The sequence below is a fragment of the Gossypium raimondii genome, chromosome 9 (genome assembly GCF_025698545.1).
Source record: "Gossypium raimondii isolate GPD5lz chromosome 9, ASM2569854v1, whole genome shotgun sequence".
Lineage (NCBI taxonomy): Eukaryota > Viridiplantae > Streptophyta > Magnoliopsida > Malvales > Malvaceae > Gossypium > Gossypium raimondii.
The window spans coordinates 35,718,579-35,743,812 of NC_068573.1; the positions used below are offsets into that span (position 1 = coordinate 35,718,579).

General features: G+C 32.2%; 1 protein-coding gene across 4 annotated transcripts; it reads right to left on the minus strand.

The window, feature by feature from the left end:
• Window positions 1–8,265: 8,265 nt before the first annotated feature.
• LOC105799297 (V-type proton ATPase subunit a1) lies at window positions 8,266–20,364 on the minus strand. Of its 4 annotated transcripts, none has more exons than XM_012629766.2 (19): window positions 19,555–20,360; window positions 19,117–19,423; window positions 17,361–17,405; window positions 16,411–16,533; window positions 16,112–16,219; window positions 15,344–15,457; window positions 15,089–15,256; window positions 14,744–14,881; window positions 14,335–14,442; window positions 14,045–14,152; window positions 13,765–13,913; window positions 13,204–13,357; window positions 12,596–12,756; window positions 11,778–11,984; window positions 11,497–11,680; window positions 11,320–11,403; window positions 9,933–10,126; window positions 9,787–9,846; window positions 8,266–9,068 (listed from the first exon to the last, which is right to left on the minus strand). In XM_012629766.2, the coding sequence occupies exons 2-19, from the start codon at window positions 19,258–19,260 to the stop codon at window positions 8,864–8,866; spliced, it is 2,454 nt and encodes an 817-aa protein (XP_012485220.1). In that variant the 5' UTR covers window positions 19,261–19,423; window positions 19,555–20,360; the 3' UTR covers window positions 8,266–8,863. The 4 variants fall into 4 exon arrangements, with proteins under 4 accessions (XP_012485220.1, XP_052476900.1, XP_052476899.1 ...); XM_052620940.1 differs by having other exon boundaries at window positions 19,510–20,360; XM_052620939.1 differs by having other exon boundaries at window positions 19,117–20,360.
• Window positions 20,365–25,234: the final 4,870 nt, after the last annotated feature.

The following is a 25,234-nucleotide window of genomic DNA, read 5'->3' on the forward strand; positions in this document are numbered from 1 at the left end:
AATTTTCCTACCAACATTAGATAATAATTTTATTTGAGGATCCATGGGTGTAGATGTTAAATTTGATTGCCTAAGTGTAGCATTTTTGTCTATGTTCACTTGTAATTTTTCAAACAGATTGGTTAATAAAACAAATTCATTGATTACATTAATATAATTTGTATAATTATCCTCATATGATTTTTGCGCGCAAAGAAAAATAGAAGCAAATGTTGTTCACTGGTTGTCTAATGTTTAACTAATACTAAGCGGTATTATGTGGTCAGATCGTAATACGAAAAGACAACTTATATTAGTAGACGAATCTAAACATGCCCTTAGTCTAATAAAAAATGAGTAAGCCGATTAAAAGACTAATATGTCATCTATCAATTCCAATTGGGGAGATGCTTTGTCTTGGACATCGGAGCAGATGACTCCCAGAAGATAGAGACATATATGTAACTGGCTGGACTGACAGTACATCAGACAGAACCCAAGAAGAATAGATCTGTTTATAGATTTATTCACATGTAACGTTCATAGTGTGACATGCTTAAACCCTGGGTGGATGACGGACTATGTATGCATGACTCGTATATTTTAATGTAAGTAAAAGCTTGAGTTTAAATAGATAAGGAACCGAAAGTTGGTGCGTTAGACATATGGCTTTTGTAGTATGTAGCGTCATTCACAATAGTGACATTCATAACTAGAGACATGGGTAAATGATATCCTCTCATTGATATTACATGATTGATGAAAAGTAAACGTGGTCTCTGGTCGTTCGTTTTTGTGATGAATGACTTTATTACTATTTGATAGTAATTGACTTTTTATGAAAGAAGATATAATGATTACCATGAGATAAAATAGGATTATATTGGGAGAACAAATATTATTCCAAAAAGATTAAGGAAGTCCTATGAGGGTAACACACTTATGACAATGTCATTGGACGAGCACTAACCGAGTTACTTTCGTAATGGTATCTCGTTAGGGAGAGCTCAGTCACGATACTATAGTGGATGACTTCGTGACTAAATGAGTTTATAATTAATAGACGAAAAGATGAAACTTAATTATAAATCATTTGAGCCTTAATTGCATATATCCAATCAATCCCTTTGTTAACTCGTTGAAACCAGAAATGAATTGCATGTTAAATCAAATGAATAGAAATGAATAGAATTAGTGAAAAATGGAGAAATGGGAAATCATTTGGAAATGATTATGTCTTTCTCCAAAATGAAAATGAAAATGGAGAAATAGAAACATTTGAAAATGATTATGGTTTTCTCCAAAATGAAAATAAAAATAGAGAAATGGAATTATTTAGAAATGAATATGGTTTTCTATAAAATGAAAATGAAAAATAAATTTATGTTTTTGAATTAAATAAAATTCAAAAGCTGAAATAAATCATTTGGTTATAGTGAACAATTGAATACGAAAAATTAAATATATCTTCTCATAGATTCTTTGATTGGAAATATATTGAGAAGTTTATTTTGGGAAATAGAAAAACAAATATTGGGTTGGATCAAATTATAATGTATTAGGTTAAAAGTTTGGGAAGTACTTGTATTTAGACCCGATATAGAAGAGACCCAAAAGCCCCTCATGTTAAAGGGGTAGACGGCAAACCCTAGTAATATTAACTAGGGTTACTGCCACTTATACTTGTTGACTAAGAGTCCATTTTTCTAGTCGAAATAAACTTCTACAATTCAATAAGGGTTCTACCTTTTCTCCATATAAATAGATGGAACCGGTAGAACTATTTACACAACTTTAAGATATTGTTACTCTGCCCGAAAATAGAAAGAATTTATTCTCAACTATTGAATCTATTTTCTAGAATAACAATTCTGTCGGCTTTTATTTGAGAAGATATTTTTTGTTTTCACATTTAAAGAAAAGAAAAGTATTATTTCTAGTTCTGCGTTTTGATTCGAATCGTTCGAGCTCACACTCGAAACAGTTCGTGGTACGAGAATAGCGAAAAAAGACTGTTTGGTTGAAAGTCGTGAATGACAAGGATCCACCTATTCAAAAACACAGGTGCAAATTCGGTCTAGGGTTTATTTCTATAAATATCACAAATTAGATCGATTTTTAAAAAATTATTTTCCGCAACTGTTTTTGAATTGTATTTTTTCCAACAGTGCATGCTGGCATCCAATTGAAAAGATCAAACTTTTTAAGCACATTTTCAATGTAATGTGATTGTGATAAACCTATAATACTTTCCTCTCAGATTATTTTAATCCCAAGAATAATATCTGCTACACTCATATCTTTCGTAGCAAAGTTGCTTGACAAGAACTTCTATATTTTCTATTTGTTCCAAATTTGTGCCAATTATGAGCATGTCACTACATATAATTAAGCAAATTATGACACATTTTTCATTTTCAAATTTGCTATATATGCACTTATTAGATTCATTTATTTTATAGTCATTAGCTAGAACAATCTTGTCAAACTTTTGGTATCATTACTTTGGTGCTTGTTTAAGCCTATATAAAGATTTAACAAGCTTACATACATTATGCTCCTGTCTTGGAACACCAAATCCTTCCGATTGTTCCATGTACACTTTCTCTTCTAATTCATCATTTAAAAAATCCAATTTTAACATCCATTTGGCGAACAACCAAATTATATAGTGAGATAAGTGATATTAAGAGTATAATCATAACAACCTTTTCTACTAGAGCATAAGTATCAAAGTAATAAATATCTAGTTTTTGTGTAAAAGCTTTGGCTACCAATCTTACTTTAAATTTATCAATGGTTCAGTCGACCTTCATTTTCTTTTTGAAGATCCATTTACAACCTATTGGTTTGGAACCTGGTAAAAGATAAACTAAGGTGCAAGTTTGATTTCCTATTATTGAATCCATCTCATCATTTATAACTTCTTTCCAAAATGTAGAGTCTTGAGATTTAATTGTTTCTTCAAATTAATAGGATCAGATTTTGTATTATAGCAATAAGGTATCTTATTGCCTATACTTTCACCTTTACCTTCTACAAGGAACATAATGAAATCTGGTCCAAGATCTTTGACCTTTTTAATCCTTTTACTTCTTCTTAATTCTTGACAAGGTTCATCATTATTATCAATTTGTTCCAATGGAATCTCATTCTCATTTGAAGAATGAATTAATTGTTGTGATTGTAATTGTCTTGAAATAAAACAAAATATATTTTCATCAAAATATATTTTCATCAAAAATATCAAATTTTGATTCAATGGCAATATTAATTGAAATTGAACCAGTTGATTCAATTACCATGAACTCATAAGCCTTGCTATTATGTGTATATCCTATAAATATGCATTCATCTCTTTCACCTAACTTTTTACGTTTAGGTGTTGAAACTTTGACAATAATTCTATAGCCCTAAACCTTCAATAATTAAAATTTGATTTCCTTTTCTTCCATTGTTTATAAATGGTTATTTTAGTTTCCTTATTAAGAACTCTATTCAATATGTGACAAGCTGTTAGAATAGCTTCTCCCCAAAAACCTTATCCAAGACCTAAATATGATAACATTGAATTTACCATTTCAGTTAAGACTATATTTTTCCTTTTAGCTGCACCATTTTGTTGTGGTATGTAGGGGTGAGCATTCAGTCGAATTGAATGAAAAAATTTCGAGTTAATCGAGTTGACGAATCCTATTTTATCATCCTAACTCGATTTGAAATTTTCTCGAATCAAGCAAGTGAGATGGAATTCGAATCAAATATATTTGTTCAAGTTAAATTTACAAAAAAAACTTTGGGTCCTTGTAACCACTATTACCCACCATAATCAAATTTGTTATTAACTTTCATCACCTCATAATTTATTTATTAATATTTTATATATGGGTTAGTTTCTTTGCTTGCTAGTTGCTTCAATTATCTTCTGATTCTTGTCACTATGTATTTTGAAATTAAAAATATATTAAATGTAAAATGTGATTTTTAAATAAAATTTATTTTAAAGATAAAATGTGAAATTGATACCAACATAAAATTTTAGCACGAATATTTTATGGCATCATTAATAATTCAATTTTAATATAAAGATTCAATATGATTAAAAATTCAATAATATAAATAGTACAAAATGTGAAATTTAATTTAATAATATAAATAGTAGATATAAATAAAATTATTACTATTTAGGTTTAGAGATTTTTTGGATAATTTTGATTTTGATTTGGTGGTAAAGGGTGAGAAGTAAAATTTAGGGAGAAAAAAAATTTTGGGAGAGTAAAATTTTGGGGAAAAGTAAATGGGGAGAAATTTTGGAAGGACAATATTCAAAAAGTTTGGGGGGGAGGAATAGGTTTGGGGTAGATGGGGGTAGGATGAGAGGAGAGTACAAATATTGGGGGCAAAATAAGAGGGAGTAAAAATTTTAGGGAAAAAATAAAAAATTTTGAGGTTTTGAGGGTTTTTGGGTAATAAAATTTTGGGGGAAAGTAAATGAGAAGAGTAAAATTTTGGAGAAAAAATATTTAAAAAAATTGGGGGAAATGGTTTTGGGACAGATGGGGGTGGGATAGGAAGAAAGTAAAAGTTTTGTAGGGAAAGTGAGAATGAGTAAAAATTTTGGAGGAAAAGTAAAAATAATTGAGGATTTGCTGTAAAAATGTAAAATATTATAGTTTGATATTTGGTTTATTCAAATTATTCAAATTCAAAAACTCAACTCTATTTGAACTTGAAATTCGAAAAAAATTTTTGAGTTGACTTGAATAACTCAATTCGTTTAACTTGAAATTCAATTTTTTTCGATATTTTCTAGTTGAATCGAGTTTTGCTCACCCCTAGTGATATTTAAGGGGCTGAAATGTATAATCCCAGTGGATTCAAAATAACTTGGGTTATAGTATTATTCACCTCTATTCGTTTTTAAGCATTTGATAAATGATTCACACTGAAGTTCAACTTCATATTTAAAAAAATTAAATTTACCAAGCGCTTCATCTTTTGAATGCAATAAATATACATAACAATATCTAGAACAATGATAAATAAAAAATAACAAAATATTTCTTTCCACCTAATGTAAGAGTATTATGCATGCCACATAAAGCACTACGTATTAAATCAAACATTTTGTTTTCCTTTTAACCTTAGAGAAAATGTTTCCGTAATTTTGGTCAACATACATGTATTGTATTTTTAATAATATTATTAAAACAGAATTAAACCTAACTTATGCATGTTATTCAATTTTCTATAATTCAAATGACCTAATCTATAAAGCCATAAACAAAAATATTCAATCATACAAGCAAAAACAATATCTTTATTTTAATTAATAATATTGAGTTTGAACATACCCTCATGCATATACCATTTCCCTCCACAAATTCATCCTTTGGACAAAATAAACTTATCTGTCTCAAAAATAAGTTTAAAACCAAATTTATTCAACAGACTTCCAGACACAATTCTTCCTAACTTTTGGTACATAATATACATCATTCAAGGTTAAAATCTTTCCAGAAGTGAACTGTAGTTCAACAAACCCTTTGCCTTTGATTGTTGCGGTAGAAGAATTTCTCATGTACAAGTCATTTCTATATTCACATTGTGTGAACTTTGTGAACGTGCTTTTATCTTTGCACACATGTTTGGTTGCTCTAGTATCAATCTACCATGCATTATCATCTTGTGCCATATTAATTTTAGAAATTATAACAACAAACTTTTTGTTATTATCAACCTTATAAGAAGATTTCTTCTTTAAAAATCGACATTTATTCTTGAAATGTCTCGGCTTACCACAATAGTAGCATGGGCCCTTTTATATATTATTATTTTTTTGAACTTAAGTGCTCTAATAGTCTATTTGAATTTTCTCTTGGATGGTTTAGTAGTCTGTACTTCCTCCATAACATGCACTTTGACATTTTCAGAATTTAGGTTTTGATCTTGCTTTGGGTATTCTTCTTTAATACGAAGACGATTTGCCAAAGCCTCAAGAGATATTTCTCTTTCTTTTGTTTGAGACTTCTTTTAATGCCCTTTTAAGATAGAAGAAGTTTGTCTATAATGACCATCAATCATTTTATAACTACTAAAACGACTAATAAGAATTTCTTACTTGTAGCATATTTGGTCATGTATCTTGTCTCCAATTTGTCCCATAGTTCTTTAGCGGTTACCTCATTTTGGTAGGTGTCGAATAAACCATTCAATATGTGGTCTATGTCCATGTAATCAACATTTTCCCATTTTTGGCTTTCTCAAGTCACAGGAACATATTCGTTTTCATTCTCTTCCAGTCTTAAAGTATCCAAAACAAAAACAATCTTCAAAATTAATAGTAAGAAGTGCATATTTTTCTGCCATCTTTAGAAATTGCCACCATCAAACCGATCAAACTTGACAAAGTTGGAAGACAACTCCTTTAGTGTTCCACTTTCATGTGTTGTAGTAGCCTTCCAACTCCTTTAGTGTTCCACTTTCATGTGTTGTAGTAGCCATCATGAAAATAATAGAACCTTAAAATTGTTAGTGCGGAACTTGGTGAGGAAAATCTCGAACACACGAATGGAACACGAACAACTTGAACAAAAAAACGAAGCAATAAGACAAGGCTCCAAGGTGTGTATTAAGCCATTATCTTTAAGGTTCTATTCGCTCCCATCTATACTCGGTGTGTAAATGAGTTTCAAGCCAATGAACCTCGAGGATACAAAGTTCGGTGACTATTTGTGTTTTGCAATGATGAAAATAATCCACTAGACACTGAGCAAAATATAACAAGAACAATCTAATAATAGTTGAAGATGAAGGAATGATAGAAAGAACTTTTGAAACTTTTTAGTATGTTTTCCAAATGAAATCTCACTCTTATTTATAGGAAATCTTTTGTATCTTCGTAGAGATATAACTTTCAATAGTTATCTTTTCTAAATAATCACTCTTTAAAGGAGATAATTATTCAACTAATATCTCATAACTATTCAAGTAATATTACTTGTATAGTTATATTTTTGTCAAAAATCAAGTAATATAACTCTTGATCAATAACCAAAAGACATTACATCATTTCATCTATAATTATTGAAACACTATAAATATTTAAAAATGTTTCAACATAAAATAGTTTTGAGTTGAGATTGGTAGGAGACAAATAAACTGAAACCTACAAAAACTCCATCAAACTCATTCCAGACATAATGGAAATGATGGAGAAAAAAAGTTTGACGATCGCCTTTTGGGACCTTCACCTCGTAGAGGAAGTAAGGAGCTTTCTAATGCAGCTTCTTCTGCAACCAATTAGAGGTTGTATTGTATGCATGCTATGTCTTTGAATGACAAGGCAACTTTAGTTCCACTTGAGAAGATCGCTTTGGATCCAAACATTAATATTCTCTTATCTTAATTTGTTATATAGAGTTAAACTTAGTTATAACATTTTTTTTTCATATTTCGCTTACCATAAATTTTAATCTCAATCTCTTTCTTGGGTTTTAATCTCAATCATGTAACTGGTTCAGACTCTCTTACCACGAATCGACGTAATTCATATATTCTTATATTTAAATTCTGTAAAAAAATAGATACTTTGAAATTTTAGGTAATTAAGTTTGTTTCTATATTAAATTAGAAATGTCCAAGGATTATTGGACTGATTTTGGACATTGATTTTTAATTTGTCAAAGAACTATTATTTATAAATAAAATAATTTGATTTAAATTTAATTATAAATATACACATAATAATATAAAAATATATTTAATAGTGATATAAACCTTAAAACAAGTTAAAGAAAAGAAAATCAAACTTAATTTGACTTGATAAATAGACAGAGAATTAGTTGAGCTACTTGCTAGTTGCCACAAACCTAGCAAGCAAGAAAATATCATTTCCTTAAATTGCAGTAATATATAAACTCTAATCCAACCTGCTATGCTTTATATGTTATAAATAATTTTGTGAGATTTGAACTTAACTAGTTTTCTTTCCAAAAGAAAAAAGTCTAACAAATGAACAACAAAAAACGACAAAACATACGTAAGTACTGTACATATATTCTATATTACTTGTGTACATATATCAACTCAAAACAACATTTAAGTATTTCAAACCTATATTAAATATCTTATATTCATATTGTATTTCGTATTATTATGAGATATTTGTATTTGTTGGTATAATCGTACCGATAGACAAAAGAAAGTGACACCATTTTAGTTTCACTAGGAACTGCCTAATTTATAGAAAAGGCAAAGGAAAGTTATTGTAAGAGGCAAATGGAGTTATTTTTAGAATTCTCAATATAATATACCAAAGGCAAAAATTAAATGAATTCTATAATAATGTGATTTAATCACTACAATAAAAATTTGACAAAAGCCTATTAGCTTCAAAATCCATATAGTCTTTGTGTGTGTAAAAAATTCTTATAAATCTAAACCCTTCCCACCACTTCTCAAATGAAAAACCAAATGAAATTCAGAGAAAGCTATATATACGAAAATAATGAAGCAGAGCTCTTCTTTACAACTAGCTCTAACTAATAAGACTCTCTCCCTCTTATCCACCCACCCACCTAACCAACCAACTCATTTCTCCTATTTTGAAGAAATGAAGTTAAAAAAAGAAAAACTACACTACCTCATATGACCTATTAGTATCAGCATTATATCAATTCATTTGAAAAGAAAATGCGTGCGAGGATTCCACATTCCTATGTCAAATTTGTGTAGCACAAAAAGCTGGGTTGAGAGGAGCAAACCTTAAGCCCGCTGAATTGTTACGTCTGCGCCTTTTTCTTTTAGTAGCTTCCATCTCAAAATAATGTCCTCTCCATCTTGCAAACTTGGTCAAAAACAGAAATGCAGGATTAGGGGTTAACTAATCGCCGTCCTCTGTTATCAACGCAAACGAGAAAGGTTTGAACTTGTATCCATCACCATGGTAGAACTTATTTTGAAATTCTACCCAGTGAAGACGCAAGGCGTGTAGGAAGGCACTAAGGGTCTCCATCATGAGTAGTATGAAAGCAGTTGCAAACGCAAAAACTGCTAGCCCAATTAATCGAATCACAACGTTGTCATACCTGTAAAACTAAACATGCGTCAGATAAGAGAATAGTGAATATGCTTATACACATTAGGCAACTCAAAACATAGATACGTAATAACATATTGGCAGGATTAATCTTGCTTCTAGGATTCTTAAAAGAAAATTATGCACGAAGTATTCAATGCCGTGCAAGATATTTTTGTTGTCCATTAACATACTGACCAAAGTTCCAACTAGAGAATTTATTTTGAAGTTATTCTGCGTTAGCATTTATAATTCTAATTAGTACTGAAAATTCTCAATTCAAAATCAAACTCAAGCATAAATAATTAAATTTGAAGTCAAGTATAGGAGTTGAACTTATTTTTTACTAGATAAACTATTAATCGAGCCTAAATGAGAAAGCTCGAACGGTTTGATTTTAATCTCAAATAGGGCTTGAGTTTTAAAAAATGAAACTTGATCGAGTTTGAGCTGAGGTTAGAGCATCGATTATTCAGTCAATCTCAAGCTTCTTACAACTTGAGCCTTTGCTCATCTGGATTACACCCCTACTTTATAGTGGTTTATTATGATTTTCTTTTTCTTTTTTCTTTGTGAAAGAGGGTTACAATGGAGTAATTTAATTTTCATGCATCCAACAGTTACATACATTACAAACCATAAACTAGAAAGAGAACAGGAAAGGATGGGAAGGAGTTGGAATATACACAAGACTAGCAGGCAACTTTTAGAACACTAAATGAACTCACCCCCAGGCAAGTAGTAAGACTTTCTCGTAGAAAACTGTCGATAATTCAGAGTGTGCCAAGCTGTAATGTATTAGAAGCAGACATTAACATAACATTTATTTAAGAAGCAGTGGAGAACATTCTAACTGAGAAAACTATAGGTCTACCTTAAAGCCCAAAGCCGAAGATATGATGCAGTGTTTGAGACAGCACCTAGAACAAACTCGATGGAATGTATCATTTGGTGTACAAAAACCTCACTAAAGTTGAACTCCTCATGATGTTCCCATGCTGAATCAGGTTCCACATCAGGATCAAACTCAGAGGAGACAAGCATGCCGTAGTTGCGACCTTGAAATCTCTAAAACACAGTGAAGGAAAAATATCACATAAGTAACAAGACATTCATATGAGCTCTTCTAATTTATTCTAATAATTGGGGAAAAAAGAGAGAAAAACTAATGATTCTAGACAATTATAGTAATGGCCTAGAAAATGTTCCAAAGGGTAACCGAAGTGTGCAGTAGTTCAAATAATAACTTTCCAAGAAATTTCTTGAATAATTATATGCTTATCCCTTCAGTCATTGGAATTGCACCTTACTTCACAGGGACTAAAAGAGCATTTGAGATCAAGCGAGATTATGGATTGCTGACTATTACGCTTTTTGTATTTCCACTTTACCATGAAAATTTGAAATAACTAAAGGTCGTCTAGTGCAATAACTAAGCACAAAAAGCATCCAAAAACCGTTCAAATGTGCAATAAGGAATCTAAGAATTCTTAGTTGCCATTATACTGCCCAAAGTTAGAAGCCTGCCATTATACCTTGGAGAAGAGGAAGGATCAGAAACACCAATTATCTAATAGAACATCCAGAAACTAAGACACAATTATGGGTTCCCATGTTATGCTCCCAATTTTAAAACAAGGTACTCGGTTATCCAAAACTCCACATCATAGCCTCATAGGCAACACTTATCAAAGTAAGTGAAGTGAGAGTTGTCCAAGTAATTGCTTTTCTGAAATATACAGTTTGTGTAGTTATAATTTTTAAAGCAATTAATGTTCGACCAGATGCTAGCAAAATCTGGAAAGGGTTGTGGTAATCCAAATACTTGGAACCAAAAATTATGATCTGAGGAGCATATCCAATGCTTGTTTTATACCGTACGCAATTTATAGTCCTGCATACAGATTGCAATGGAGAGGAATGGGCATGCCCCCACATAGATGAAAATGTTTACAGTTTGATTACCATGCATAGACACAATTCTTCACTCATTTATGTTTAAACCATTATCTAGGGGAGGAGGGACGTATTGAGAAATAACAAAGTATTACAGGATGAGAAGACAAGTCAACAAGATTTACATGAGAGGTCAGCCATTCAGTTAGACAAATCTGGTTGGCTCAATTTTTTAGGGTTTTTTTTAGCACAATGAAATCTTCGAAGTATACTGGTTAAATATAAGAAATAGCAAATGTTAGACAGAAGCTATAAAAAATAGCAAAATTGCTTTAAGAAGGAAAGAAATGTCAGCAACATAGTACCTCAGAATGAAGCTTCTTCAAAATAAAAGGCTTAGGAAACAACATCCATGGAACAGCAACTAATGCCAATAGAAGCAATACAATCTGCACAAGTTAAGCAATTACTGCTGTGAAGACTTGAAACATAACATGGCAAATAACAGTCTGCAACAGTAACCAGAAGAGAGAAAATCACACCTGAAGCGGTCTCTGGCCCCAGAACAACTCATTTTCACCAAGATCATCAGTGGGACTCAGAAACATATAGATCATCACATGATAAAGGTCCGCTTGAGAACCAATGCACCACTTGATTATTATGAGAAGTGAAAGATAGCCAAAAAGGGAGTTAAGAAATATCATCTGTGGTACAAACTGATACCTAACAATAAGATGCGAAGTAAATTTCAGTTCCATCACTTAAAGAAAGCAAGTGGAAAACAGGGTATAAGTCAGAGGAAGAAAGAGGAAGAACAGACCTAATATCCAGGGAGCTGTGGAAAAAGCGTGCATTGAAATAACTTAATATGATTCCTAGGTTCATCTGGGCCACACCCAGCAAAATTGACATCTTCATTTTAAGAGAGTTAAGAAAAGGCAACTCTGAACGACTTCCACGCCAACTTGGATCTACACCAAATGGGTATGGATCACGAAATTTGATTAAACCAGCAGAGTGTGCATCACTGAAACAAAACATATAACAGTGGAGTAACAAAATTAATTGAAGAATTCTGCTTTTCAGTATATAAGAAATTGTTAATCTACCCCACTATTGCAAATCTGAATCTCTAACATTTGCTCAAAACAAATGCTATAAGCTAGTATATGGAAACCAGGTAGTCTCCCTTTGTTAATGCGTTCAAGTTACAGTTACAACCAAGGTATATGCACATGACCAAGAAATACTAATTTAGGGTTGACCAATATCGTAAAGAAAACAAGAAATAAGCCTAATTGATCTATTATAAATAAACATAAAGAATATCAACAAAGATCGATTCACTAGTGCGGCCCCAAAAGCATAAAAAATCAAATTCTTTTTTCAACTGCAGCGCAAAGGTAGCTGCAAAAACTATCAACCTATTCTTGCAAAAAGAAAGAAATAGAAACCCCCCCAAAAGTCAAAACCAAGAAGTTTACATAAAAAATCGCAGTTATTAAAATAAAAAAAGGGGTGCTTCCAAAATTGATTTGTAGCACAAAGGAAGCCATCAGAGGAAACAGAACATATTATCATTCTAGTAAGTAATGAGATTCTACTTTATTTCGAGATCTAAAAAGTAGTTATATGAACCTGCAAGTAGCATCTCGGCATTTGTAAGCAGAACCACCAAATATGTGAAAGGGAACGGAGAAGAATTCATTGTAAATCAACCCGCAATAAATTGAAAAAAGTGACATTAAAAGGAGCACATAGCGCCCCCCAAATAGCATCTCCATAAAGCTTCCAAGTTTCTGTGAGGTATCAAGTGCACAACTTAAATTACAATAAGTACATGCTACAGATAAATTTTGGCTAAGGCTACAAGTGACACAAGCACTACACCCATTTTGCAGCAACTTACGGAGTATGAAATTTTATCATATTAATCAATATTGATTACTGAAAGCATGTATATATAATTTAAGCATGCCAACAAGAGAGCAAGAAATATATATTTATCACACTCGAGTCCATATTAACTTATTAATGCCATCACATCAATCCCGTTCTGATTCCCTCTCTCACTTAACCGCTGTGTCAGTGTTAAAGCCTCACTTAACCGCTCCAATAAGAAATCCTACCCTTGAAGAACAATTTCCTCTCCGGAATTCCTACCATAACCTTAACAGTTTCTGTATAATGCACATAAAACGTAGTCGCTAGTTTCAACTCTAAACATGATATGTTCGCGCACATGCCTGTGTGCTGAGTCGGCTTTCTCGAGCTATGAGGACCAATGCTCCTAATAACAAGCATATTCCATGACCCCAGTCACCAAACATCACCGCAAAGAGAAATGGAAAAGTAACAACAGTGTAAACTGCAGGATTTGCCTCCTGATATCTAGCAATACTGCGAAAAGTTCTCATGTTAGTATCCTGCTAAAAATGTAAAAATTTCAACAGTAAACATATAAAAAGTTTATCCTGAAGGCAGTATGATTCATTTAATTGATCAAGAACACATGAAGCTGCAGTCAGAAAACGGACGAGATACTTCAATTTTGACATATTATAGTGCCATTACATAAATCTTCTAAGAACTAGCTTCACGGTTAGGAAGCAATTCATGCCCCCCCCCCCCTCCCAGTATATCATATTTACCATCTAAAACATAAACCATCCAATAAACCCAATAAGATTCTTAATACTAGACAACCGTTCAATTTAAAGTGAGTAGCTTATACAAATTTGTCAAAACTATCAACAGAAGCATGCCATCCATGTGTTAAAGCAACATAGCATCATGTTAGAACTCACCCATATGCATCAACAATCTCCTGATATGCATTTGTAAAATGGTTGGTTCTAAAATATGTAGGAGGTGATTCTACAGCATCCATCACATGAAAAATTGAACCAACTTGCGAATTGCTATCAAATGTTGCCCGTTGCAATGCTTCTTGAACCTATAAGGCAAGGAAATCCATTTCCTCAATTCTAAGGTTGCAAAGTTCTAACAGAAGATCTAGAGGGGAAGGAAAAAATAACGATGAATGTTAGTTACATAGAATTTAGAATGATGATGCATAAAAGATACCTTAGCTTTTGCAAATACAGGGCACCATCCTTCCCCAACAAGACATTTCTTAGTAACATCAAAATTCAACATGTTCAACGTATCATATATAGCTTTCTCCCTTCGTACCTGGTTTAAAACAAAAAAGAAATCATAAGGGTTTTAGTTGATAATATTACACAGCATCAAATATATCAGACTTATGGCAGTTTCATATGCTAGTTAAATATTTTGCACGCAGAGGAGATGTTCATTGCCCCAGCAAAGGAATCAAATATACAAGACAAGGTGCATTCACTGGTACATCTTACCATGCTCATCCATTGTGTTAGATGGTAACCAATTGAAGTCAGAGCTTTATTTTGATGGCGAATGCCAGCATCCAATGTGGTTTCCAATTCAGAAAGACGTGACAAGATCTGTGACCAAAAGCCCAAACTTTAACCAGAAGAATACAGATTTCTATAATTCCATCTAATAACAAGCATGTGAGAGATATTGATAGGCAAATAAAAAGATAAAAAGAGCCAACTCGAATTAAAATTTGTAGTTGCTTATATTACAGAACAAAAGAACCAAAAATGAAAAATTATAACTGTTGGGTCATCTCCTCAAAGAATCAAGAATATCTATTTAAGTCTTGGTTGTGAAGATGCATGCTTGTGATTCATTTTTCAGCTGGAGAAACAAAATAGTTAATCTCCATGGCCCTGCACTTACTTCTCTAGTTATTTGCCTTTGTTTACTGAAGTCATCAGGAACAGGATAGCAATTAGCTCCAAATGCTTCACAAATTTTTAAAATCTTTGTTCTAGCTTGTTCCCCAGAGAAAAAAACTACAAATACTGTTTTTTTAACCTGCAAAGATGATAGAAAGAGAGAACTGCAAAGTTGATTTCAATAATACGACAATGCAGTTATCATCAAAAAGCAATACAATAAACCTCTTTGATGTAGACAGCCCAGAGTAAGAATGTACCAAATAACAGTAACAATTTCCAAATGAAAAGATAACTGAATAAGATTTAGCGACATAATAGATGATTATGAGTAGGGAAATAAAACCATTTCGGCAGATAATGGATCCATGATTTCTTCACCAGCCGGTGCCTGATTAAAAAGCATATTGCCTCTGGTAGCACGAAATAACATCCTCTCAAATCTAAGAGCCTTAGATTGAAAAATAATCCCACTGATGAATCTCAACCCAGACTGGTCTGCTGTCCTCATTTGCTGTACAGTGGATAATCATATAGTAGATGGAACCAAAGAAATGGATTTGAAAAAGAAGAGTAATTAAATCACAGGGTCAACAAATACCTGTTCAAGTAATGACGATGCCTCGACATAACGATCACTAGAGTATACATTCTCACTTAATTCCCATTCCTCGGCAACTGCCTGGTTATTATTTGACACAAGAAAACTACCGGCCTGAAATTGGAGCATTATGCATCAGAAGGCATTCAATATCCAACAGAAATTTGGGTACCTAAATCTTCCATAAATGCAGCATTCAGAATGTAAACTGAAAACAGTTTACTCCTTAAACATATTTGACAAGGTTAACCACAGATAAATCATTTACTTCATATTGTTACTTCCCTTGTTATCTTTACTTTGTTCTTCCTATTTCTTCCCTTCTGGTTCGCCTAGTAGTTTACTATCATGTTTGAATGTGCAAAGCACAGTAGGATAATCAAAGAGCTTAATTGCTTGTGAACAATGACTTGAAGAAACATGTTATAAAATTACAATGGCATTTAGGGGAGAAAGAAAAGCAGAACCTCAAATGACTGTTTGCGGTGAAGATGGAAAAGAAGTCGATAAACAAATGCTATAAATGATATGTTACTCCGACACTTCTTTTTTGTTCAAGCACCTGTTTCTCAAACCCTTGTCAGACACACATATGGACATGGGTATGGGGTTATAACCTTCTAAGGATCCTCCAAATACATGGGAAAACTTAGGAAAAAATAAACATACTCGTACCTTACACACAAACCCGAATCCAAGTAACATTAATAATCGTAAACAATAAAAGAAATATAAATATAAGTGTAAGAAATGAATCCAGAAATTCACCTTTATCAAAACCATCTTGAACTCCAGGAGTTCATTGTATGTTTGTCGAAGTTTTTCACTGTTGGAGTTCATTTCAATTAGCTCATGTTCATGCTCGGCTAGTTGCATCTGAAATTGTAACAAAAATAAAATTTGATACATCCTCATTCCCAAAAAGGCCAGTAATACTGACACTAACTGTTATAGCATTCAATAAATTATCACTGTATGTAAGTGAAACTGTTGGCATAACAAAGAAAACACGAGGCAAGTCAAAGTGGGGAAGGAATCATTATTTAGTGGGAGTAGAGCAAATGAACCTCTAATTCCTCCAATTCCACATCTGGCTCCACAACAGGGTGTATTGAGGATAGTAGACCAGCTTTAATAATTTGATCTTTGAAAAAACGTAGCTTTCTTGACATTTCTCCACAACGCTTCACCTGTTAAGACCTCTGAGAAATTAAAGCAACTGCAAATTTTTTTTTAAAGAAAGCGACTACAATATTTGGTAATCTGAAACTATAGTTAATGCTCTTCTAAAAAAGAAAGATATCAGAAATAAAGTTGACATCGTTGAGGCATGATTAGCAATTTCTTTCTGCTTTTGTAAAAATTGAAATACAATCACCAAGTTTTGCCATTTGAAAACAAAAACATGTTCACTTAAATAGGTTTTAACACAAACATAACAAAATTAAAAATCCATAAGCTGAGTACAAAGGGGTTAGATTGCATAATAGAAAAAGAAAATACTACATTACTTCTCACAATGTCACCATATAGCTAAGCTAGTCATGTCATTTGGCAGATACACCAAGAAAGCAAGATCTAGGGACAATTCCAACATCAGCGGGAAGGTTAACTGAAAGGAAGGGAACGGCCAGCCTCTAATGAGACGGCCAGCCAGTGGAGATAACAAAAATGCTGCCTTAGTCATTCTCCTCTCATAATTACAAGGAAAGAAATTAGAAAGCAAAACTGATGCTTAATATGCAAAAATAAATCCAGTATTCATCCTAACCATTCACTACAATCCCAAGGGGATCAGAAAAACTGGCCAGATATATTCAGTTTGATTCATTCAAAGAAAATCTGTAGAAAGAGTCACTTATACAAGGAAAGATAATACTAAGAATCAGAAGAATGGCTTACTTCAACTGACCATGCAGAACTACTAATTAGTACTTCATATTTGATCATTAGAATACATATTAAAGAATTGAGAACAAGGGCACATCCTAAGTCACAAAATTAGGCTTGATAGTACCTGATTAACAAATGTTCGTTGGAATGGACTTTTCTCAGCGTTTAGCTGCCATAGACAAAAATATACAACCATTAGCATATTTAATTGATGATTACAAAAGCAACGTCCTAAACATGTTTAACAATTAGCAGATATACCTATGGTTATCATATCAAAGGCACATTTACCAGAACAAGGCGATGAATGAAAAATAGTCTTAAAACCTTCCAAAGCAAAAATAAATAAATAATTAAACATCTAGCAGAATAAGTATTCTGAGAACATAAAACCAACACCCACTCATGACTTTAGAGATATTCAAGACCATTAAATATTTGGACATATTTTCATCCCCAAGAGAAATTCCCTGATATCAGGGCACCTAGTACCATAAAGAACAATCTATTTCTTTCCAAGAGTAGATAGATTGTATAAGATATTTTGACAAGCATACTGCAAAGTCCAGAAAATGGGTTATTTCCAAATTATGGTCAGCAAAAATTTTCAAGGAGATTTGGTTCTATCCTTCAGCCCTTTTGCAGCGAGTCTCAAGCTTCTATCAGTTATCACCTAAATCATACTCCTACACTAATCCAGACAGGCGTTTAATAGAACATTTTCACACTTGTCAACTGATTTAATAGAAGCATCTCTTCATCTATCAGTAACAATTTTTGCATCCCATTCCAAAGTCAAAAAGAAGGCAAAAAGCTTTCTTCCTTTCACCTGTATCATAAACAATTCAGCTAATAGTGCTTATCTTTTGGTGGATCAATGGTTCCAAGTTCAACTTTTAAAATCCCTCCATCCTAAATGATGGCAAGATAGTATCTTTAACAATTAGCAGTCATTATCAATATTATAACCCAGAAAACCAGAAAAAAAACACCCTTTCACAAAAAGGTTTACCCTACAAGCTCCATGAAATGCTCCAAGAAATAAAAAAAATAAAAAACAAACATGAATCTTAATGTAGATAGAAAGTCATCTTAAATGCCAAATCAAACTCTCAGTCATTATCTAAGTACAATCCCTCAACATTTTGGCATGAAATTGCTCCTCCAAATCCAACAAATCTTATAGCACCTGCCTGCCAACTTGACAGCTGTAGTAATACACCCATCAAAAGCTGGTTATATTTTATACTCCCAAATAGAGAAAGCTCATTGAAAATATTAAATGTCATTTTCATTTATAGGGCAATTTAATACTAGGTATAAAGTTATCATGGTATTACCTACAAAAGAAAATATTAACTTCTACAATAAGTTCAAGCCGAGTCCTAAATATGCTCAAATTCCAAAATCTCTCCGATCAAACCATAAACAAAGATTCCTTTATAAAAAATATATATACTAGGATAACTTCCTTCCTCTGAGTAACGCCTGTCACATCTTAACTAGATCCATCAATTCCAACACATCTCAAATCAAATACTGGTATAAAAAACTAATTCAGTGAAAGATCTCAAATCCTCTAGAAATTAAACCACCGAAACAACACCTAATAAATTATCAAATTCGCATCGACTTCAATAAATTTTCCAAATGCAGGAAAACATTAGCAACTAAACTTTCGAATAACAAGCTCTCCCGCTACATTGAACATAAATCCAACTACGTAAAATGCGAAATTCCATTTCTAATTAATGCCAAATAAACGAATCAAAATCCTAAATCCTTTTCAAGAATAATGAAAGAAATGCTTGGAAACAAAAGCAAAGTGAGCACAAAAGAGAAACGGGTCCAAGTGAAGAAAAAAGAAATAAAGAACATACATCACGGAACTGGAGGAGACCAAGTTCGCCGAGATAAGAAACGGCTCGGTGAGCGGACTCGACAGGAATAATGAGTTGAACAAGCGACATTTTCTCCGACCGCATCAGATCCATTGGAGACAAGTTATCGATGAACTTCTCCATCGTTTCCGTTTTTCTCTCTCTTTCTCGACAATCAAACGGAAATAAATGAAGTTTGGATTTGAGTTTTCAGATCTGAAGACGGTTTTTTTTCTTTTTCTTTTTTTCTCTTTTTGGGTGGTCTTCCTGAGAGTGAGTGCGTTTGTTTTCAGTTTCCCGATCGCAACTGTCATTTAGAAATGTGTAAACTAGACAGATAGTTAGCCATCTATAACAAATTTTCATTTCAGGCACCTAAAATAAAAAACTTACAATTTAAACATCTATATTTCATAATTTGTTTATTTTAATCACTACCGTTAAAATCTTTAACGGAAATATGACGTGGCATTCTTTATTCTTTTCTCATTTTTCTTCCCATCTTTCCCGTTCCTCTTTTCTTTTCTTTTTCTCTCTATTTCCTTTTTATTCTCCTTCCTCTAACCTTTAACCGCCGCCCGTCAGAGAGCTCCACCACCGGTGTTCTGACGGATACAAAACCACCACCAAACGACAGATTTCCAGAACCTCTATCCTTCTTTCGGTCTAAATTTTCCAAAAAAGCTACCAAAAGCTACATAACCCCAAGTAAAGATTCGAAGCTGAAAACCCCGATCCGCCTGCGTCCACCGTTGGGTCGCCGCAAGCCCGAGATATGTTGTTCTCCTCAACCCTTTCTATACCTTCACCGTTCGGATTGTTGACCGGAGCTTCGATGCCTAAATAACCGAGAAACCCTAAAAGATGAGTTTCCTCTCTATGCTTTTATTCCAGGAGGTGAATGAGCTTGCAGAAGCTAAAGCTCAGCAATTTCTTGCTTCTAAATGTTCAAATTGTAGAGTCATTTGAATTTAGCGTTGAACTGGCCTTTTGATATTTGTTGGAGCAGCATAGGCAATTACTCCATATTTAATTTCACAGTATATTTTGTGATAGCTATTTCTTCATCATATCTTTAAGTTAAAATGTTGAAATAGTGTGACCTGATTTGATAGTTGCAGATTGTTGGCAATTTCCAACCTTCCAACTCCAATAGTTTGAAATTTACTTCCATGTCCGTATCTCTGATTCTATCCTAACCTAGGTATACCAATGAGAATAGCATTGAAAGCTATATTCTTATTGAGGTTTTGCTTGTGAATTCAAGAAATTATGTAACGTGGCTAAAATAAAAGAAAAGAGGAAATTGGAAAGATAGAAAATGAATAAAAGAATGCCAGGTCATATTTCTGTTAAATATTTTAAAGAGTAAGTGATCAAAATGAATAAATTATGTAATATGGATGCTTAAATGGTAAATTTTTTATTTTAGGTACCTAAAATAAAAAAAAATTATAGTTGAGTGACTATCTTTAGAATTTACCCTTTGGAAATTTGGAATTCTCATAATCGGGAAATTCGCTCTTTTTTCCTGTTGGTTTAAGAATGAAATTAATTAAAGGTCAGACTCCACGAAGGAGTTTGCAGGGGTAACACGGCGCAGTTTTGGATTCTTTAGCTAAAAGCAATTGACTTTTTCAATGGGACGTACGAGGATCTGAGTTTGACTGACAGCATTCCAAATCTCGATGTACACTAAATCCAATTATAATATTCGCTACACAAAGCTTTAATTAAAAACATATTACTGTTGGCTTGGGTACGTAAATTTTTTATATTTAATTTATTTTTCGTTATTTAAATTCATCCACGACGTTAAAAAATTAAAAATAGACTTCCATGTCAGTTATCTTTTATTTTTATTATATATATTATATTGGTTAAAGAAGTAAAAATATCATATATATAATATAAATAATACGAAAATTGAAAAAAATTATTTAAAAAAATAAAATGTTGTAAAATTCTAATATATATTTTTACATTTTAAATAGTCAAAATAATATATAAAATTTTAAGCCGATTGAGTTTTAACTCAATTGATATGAGTATTATTGTTAACAAAGAAAGACGAGAGTTTGAGTATGCTTAATCGCATTATCCTCCTATTTATGGCTTGGAGAATGGCTATGGATAGTTCTAACATTGTTCCAAAAAGAGCAGTATGATCAGAACCTATAACGAGATTGTTTAAATATATATATATATATATAATTTTAAAACATATGTTTTGAATTAATAATAAAGTTAAAATATGTTGTTAGTCTCTATACTTTGGAAATTTTTGAGATTTAGTCCTTATACTTAAAAAGTTAAAAATTAAGTCATACCTTTTTTTATTTAAAAATCTCAACCCAACCATTAAAATTGTACGTATTTACTTCAAAAATTGTTAACTTGGAATTTTGATTAGGTTATCCTCATATGACATGGTAATTGATTGACAAAAATAAATATGTTAAATTAATAAATTTTGATGAAACTACTAACGATAATAATGATTGAACTATAAATTTTAAATTGAAAAATGAAAAAATTTAAATTTTAACTTTTAAAGTACAATTACCAAATCTCAAATTAATGTTAAAAATATAGCTATAAATATTTATTTAACAAGTGAATAATTGATAGAGTGTTAACTTACTATAAAAAATTCTCTTAATTTTGAGTTGACTTGTAATATCAACTTAATCAACAACTTATCTATATACAAATGATGTGGGGAAAAGATTTTTTTGTGTAAAAATATTAAAATTTATATATAAAAAATATTAAAATGAAGTTTTGGTTGAAGTCCTAAATTTATTAATGTTGATGTCATGAGTTCAAATACTACCATATTTAATTTTTTATTGATTTTATTAAAAATATAAAAAAGATAAAAATATCTTCATAATAATATAACTTATTTTGTACATAAAAACAGTATTTTAGTCATTTTCCAATCGAGTTTATTTTTTGTTAACTCATGACACTAACTAAATAAAAGGTTTAAAAAGTTAAAAGCATGTGATGATGTCACGAGCCGCACAAAGAAGCTCACGATTAAGGCACACTCTAATGCTCCCTCTTCTTCACTAGAGGTCAATCGGCCCGACATGACTGACTCATTGCTTGGAAGAGACTTAAGGCTATCTAATTGAATTTTGGCTAAATTATAAACATTGTATTTTACTAAAGTAATTATTGTAAATCCTAAACCATAAACATGTATAGAATTTGAGTCCCTTAGAACTCTCTTATTGTAGATGGGAACTAATCTCAACCATTAATATTATTTGATATGTATCGTTGGATTTGGGGGAACTCAACTATAAATAGTTTTTCCTCTTCATTTGTAATCATTTCAAAATATGCTGAGAGCATTTACTCAAACACTTAGTAAGCAATATTTCTCTTTGACTTTTCTGTTCCTTTTTTGCTCTTTTCGTTTCGAGTTTGCTTTCACTTTATTTTTTATACATTGGAAATTTTCTATTAAAAATTTTCACTTTGTGAGAGTTATGCTGACTTAGGCGGATTTGAACTCAAGAAATCACCTAAGGTCGCACGGATTGCGAGTAGAGGTGCTCATGGGCCGGGCCCATAAAAAAAATTCAGCCCGGCCCGGCCCATTTTTGTAATAAATACCAAAAATTTATTTTAAAAATTAAAAAAAGTATTTTAAAAATATTTTAAAATTAAAAAATAATAAAAAAGTATTTTAAAATTATTTTAAAATTAAAAAAATTTTAAAAAATAAATATATTTATTATATCAGGCCGAGCCGGGCCGGGCCGGGCCCGGGCCAAAAAAGTGGTGCCCGAGGCCTGGCCCGTTTTCTAAATGGGCATCGTTTTTTTGCATAAGCCCATATTTTGGACCTATATTTTTACCCAAACTCTCCCATATTTCAGGCGGGCGGTCGGGCCGGGCCGGGCCGCCCGGCCCATGAGCACCTCTAATTGTGAGTGACAATGATGGTAATTGGGAAGTTAAAAAAGGCATGATTGTAAAATTCACCCTTAACATTTTAGGATATTTTTCCTTTAGCCCTTAATTTTTTTCAACCTTACTCACAACCTTGCAAGCCAAAATTGACAGAAATTGTCAATCAACCGATCAACATTTTTGGTTGATGTGGCATGACACATAATATGACGATTCTGCTGACATGACATGACACATCATCGTTGATGTGATATTTTTCAAACAAATTTCTTAAAATATAATTTTTTTAAAAAATTATTAAAAATGCACAAAATTTTATAAAATGGAAAAAATCCAATTTGTTAGTTTATTAGATTATTACTTTTTCTTGCTTTCCACTTATGCTTTCTTTCATTTTCTTTTTACTCCCCCTTTTCCCTTTTCTTTTTTTATTTATTTTCTTTTATTTTCTTTCTTCACATTTTCTTCTTTCTTTCTAGTTATACTTTTTCCATTTTCATTTTCATTTTCCTTTCGTTTCCTTTTATTTTAATTTTTTTCCTTTTTCTTATTTTTTATTTTCTACAAAAACAAAAACTCTAGCTACCTTCTTTCAAGGTGCTGTTCTATTTTCGGCTTTGTTCAAACCACCAACGTCTTCCTTCTTTCTCTCCCATTTTGTTTCTTCTTTATTTTCGCGAGAAGACTCCAACATCGCGGGGAACACCGCTAAGAGCTGCCATCTTTGGTGCCGAAACTCTAATTGGGCACTAATAATCACTTTTTTTTCTTCTTCTCACTATTTTGCACAGCGCAAATCTATGAGAATTCAACATGATCTATTCAAAATTGAAACTTTAATCTTGAACTATTCTCTTTTTTATCTCGGAGTTCCATGATTGGATGGCCACAAGTTTCCAGTACGTTGCCCCTCGCGTCACGGACTTAAGTTTCACCATCCAAATCGTTAAGAAAGTGACCAAATTTCCACTAGTTAGACCTTGATCGAAAAATGGTTAACTTGGTATGGTTAATCTTGTGATGGAATTGAATGAGTCTAAGGGACAATCCCTAAAATAAACTATGTATATGTATTTCTAAAGAGGAAATTCGCCAAAGTAAATTGTCAATACAAGATATAGGCATATTCATAATTATGAAAGGTATAGGTGTTAGATGGTTTGAGGCTGTCTACGCTATGTAGGGTTGAATATGAGTTATTTGGTATTCATCATATATGAATAGTTCCATGTCTCGTTCTGGGGTTATTTAGAATCTGAGCTGAGTATCAAATTGGGCGTTCTTATGTTATGTAACATAGACGATAGGATTCTTTTTGAATGATCAAGAATGTTTCATCTCAAAATGTGTTTATTTTGGGTTTAAATCAGGGTATAATCTGATTGTTGGTTTGACGATGATCAAACTTAGTAGGGGAATTCGCCAAATGTAAGATTAGTTAGTAAATATCCGCTAAGAACTAGTATCTGTGAACAACCATTCTAGGAAAAAGTGTTAAGTGTTATTTGAAGAGGAAATTCGTAGGAAGTGGGTTTTTTTATAGATATTTTGCTGAGTAGTATCTTGTGTTATGAGAAGGATTAAGATTTACATCGACTAGAAAGATCTAGAATCAGTCAAGGTGTGAAGTAAGAGTGACGTTAAGTATGGAAGTTGACGTATGGGTATATATCCAATAATATGAAAGTACTCACCAAAGGCTTCAAGGTAAAATGTATTAAAACTCATTAAGTTCACATGAACTTACAAGCATTTTGTTAATGTTTCAAGTTTTGCTATAAGAAGAGTTCGCCAAGAGAGACCAAGCTAGGGATGCACCAGAGAAATGGTGAGATGGATATTATGCATACAAAAGACATCTTAATAGAATGACATATAGCTCTCCACGCTAAAAAGAGTTTGTGTTATCAAACTTTTATGTTGTAATGTCTTATAGTATTTTTAAGAGTCTGTTGTATTTTTTTGTTCTTTTTCCTTATACCTTTTGTAATTAAGTAAAATAACAAGAAGTATGTTGCAAAAAGGAAAAAAGAAAAAGATTATTCACAGTTTGTTAAAACTATGCTAAGTGTTTGTATGTTGTAACATCCGATATCCAAACTCGGTGATTCGGGTCGAGTAAATGGTGTTACAAACGGTATAATATATTTGTTCAATTTTGATTCATCAAACTATTAACCGTTTAGAT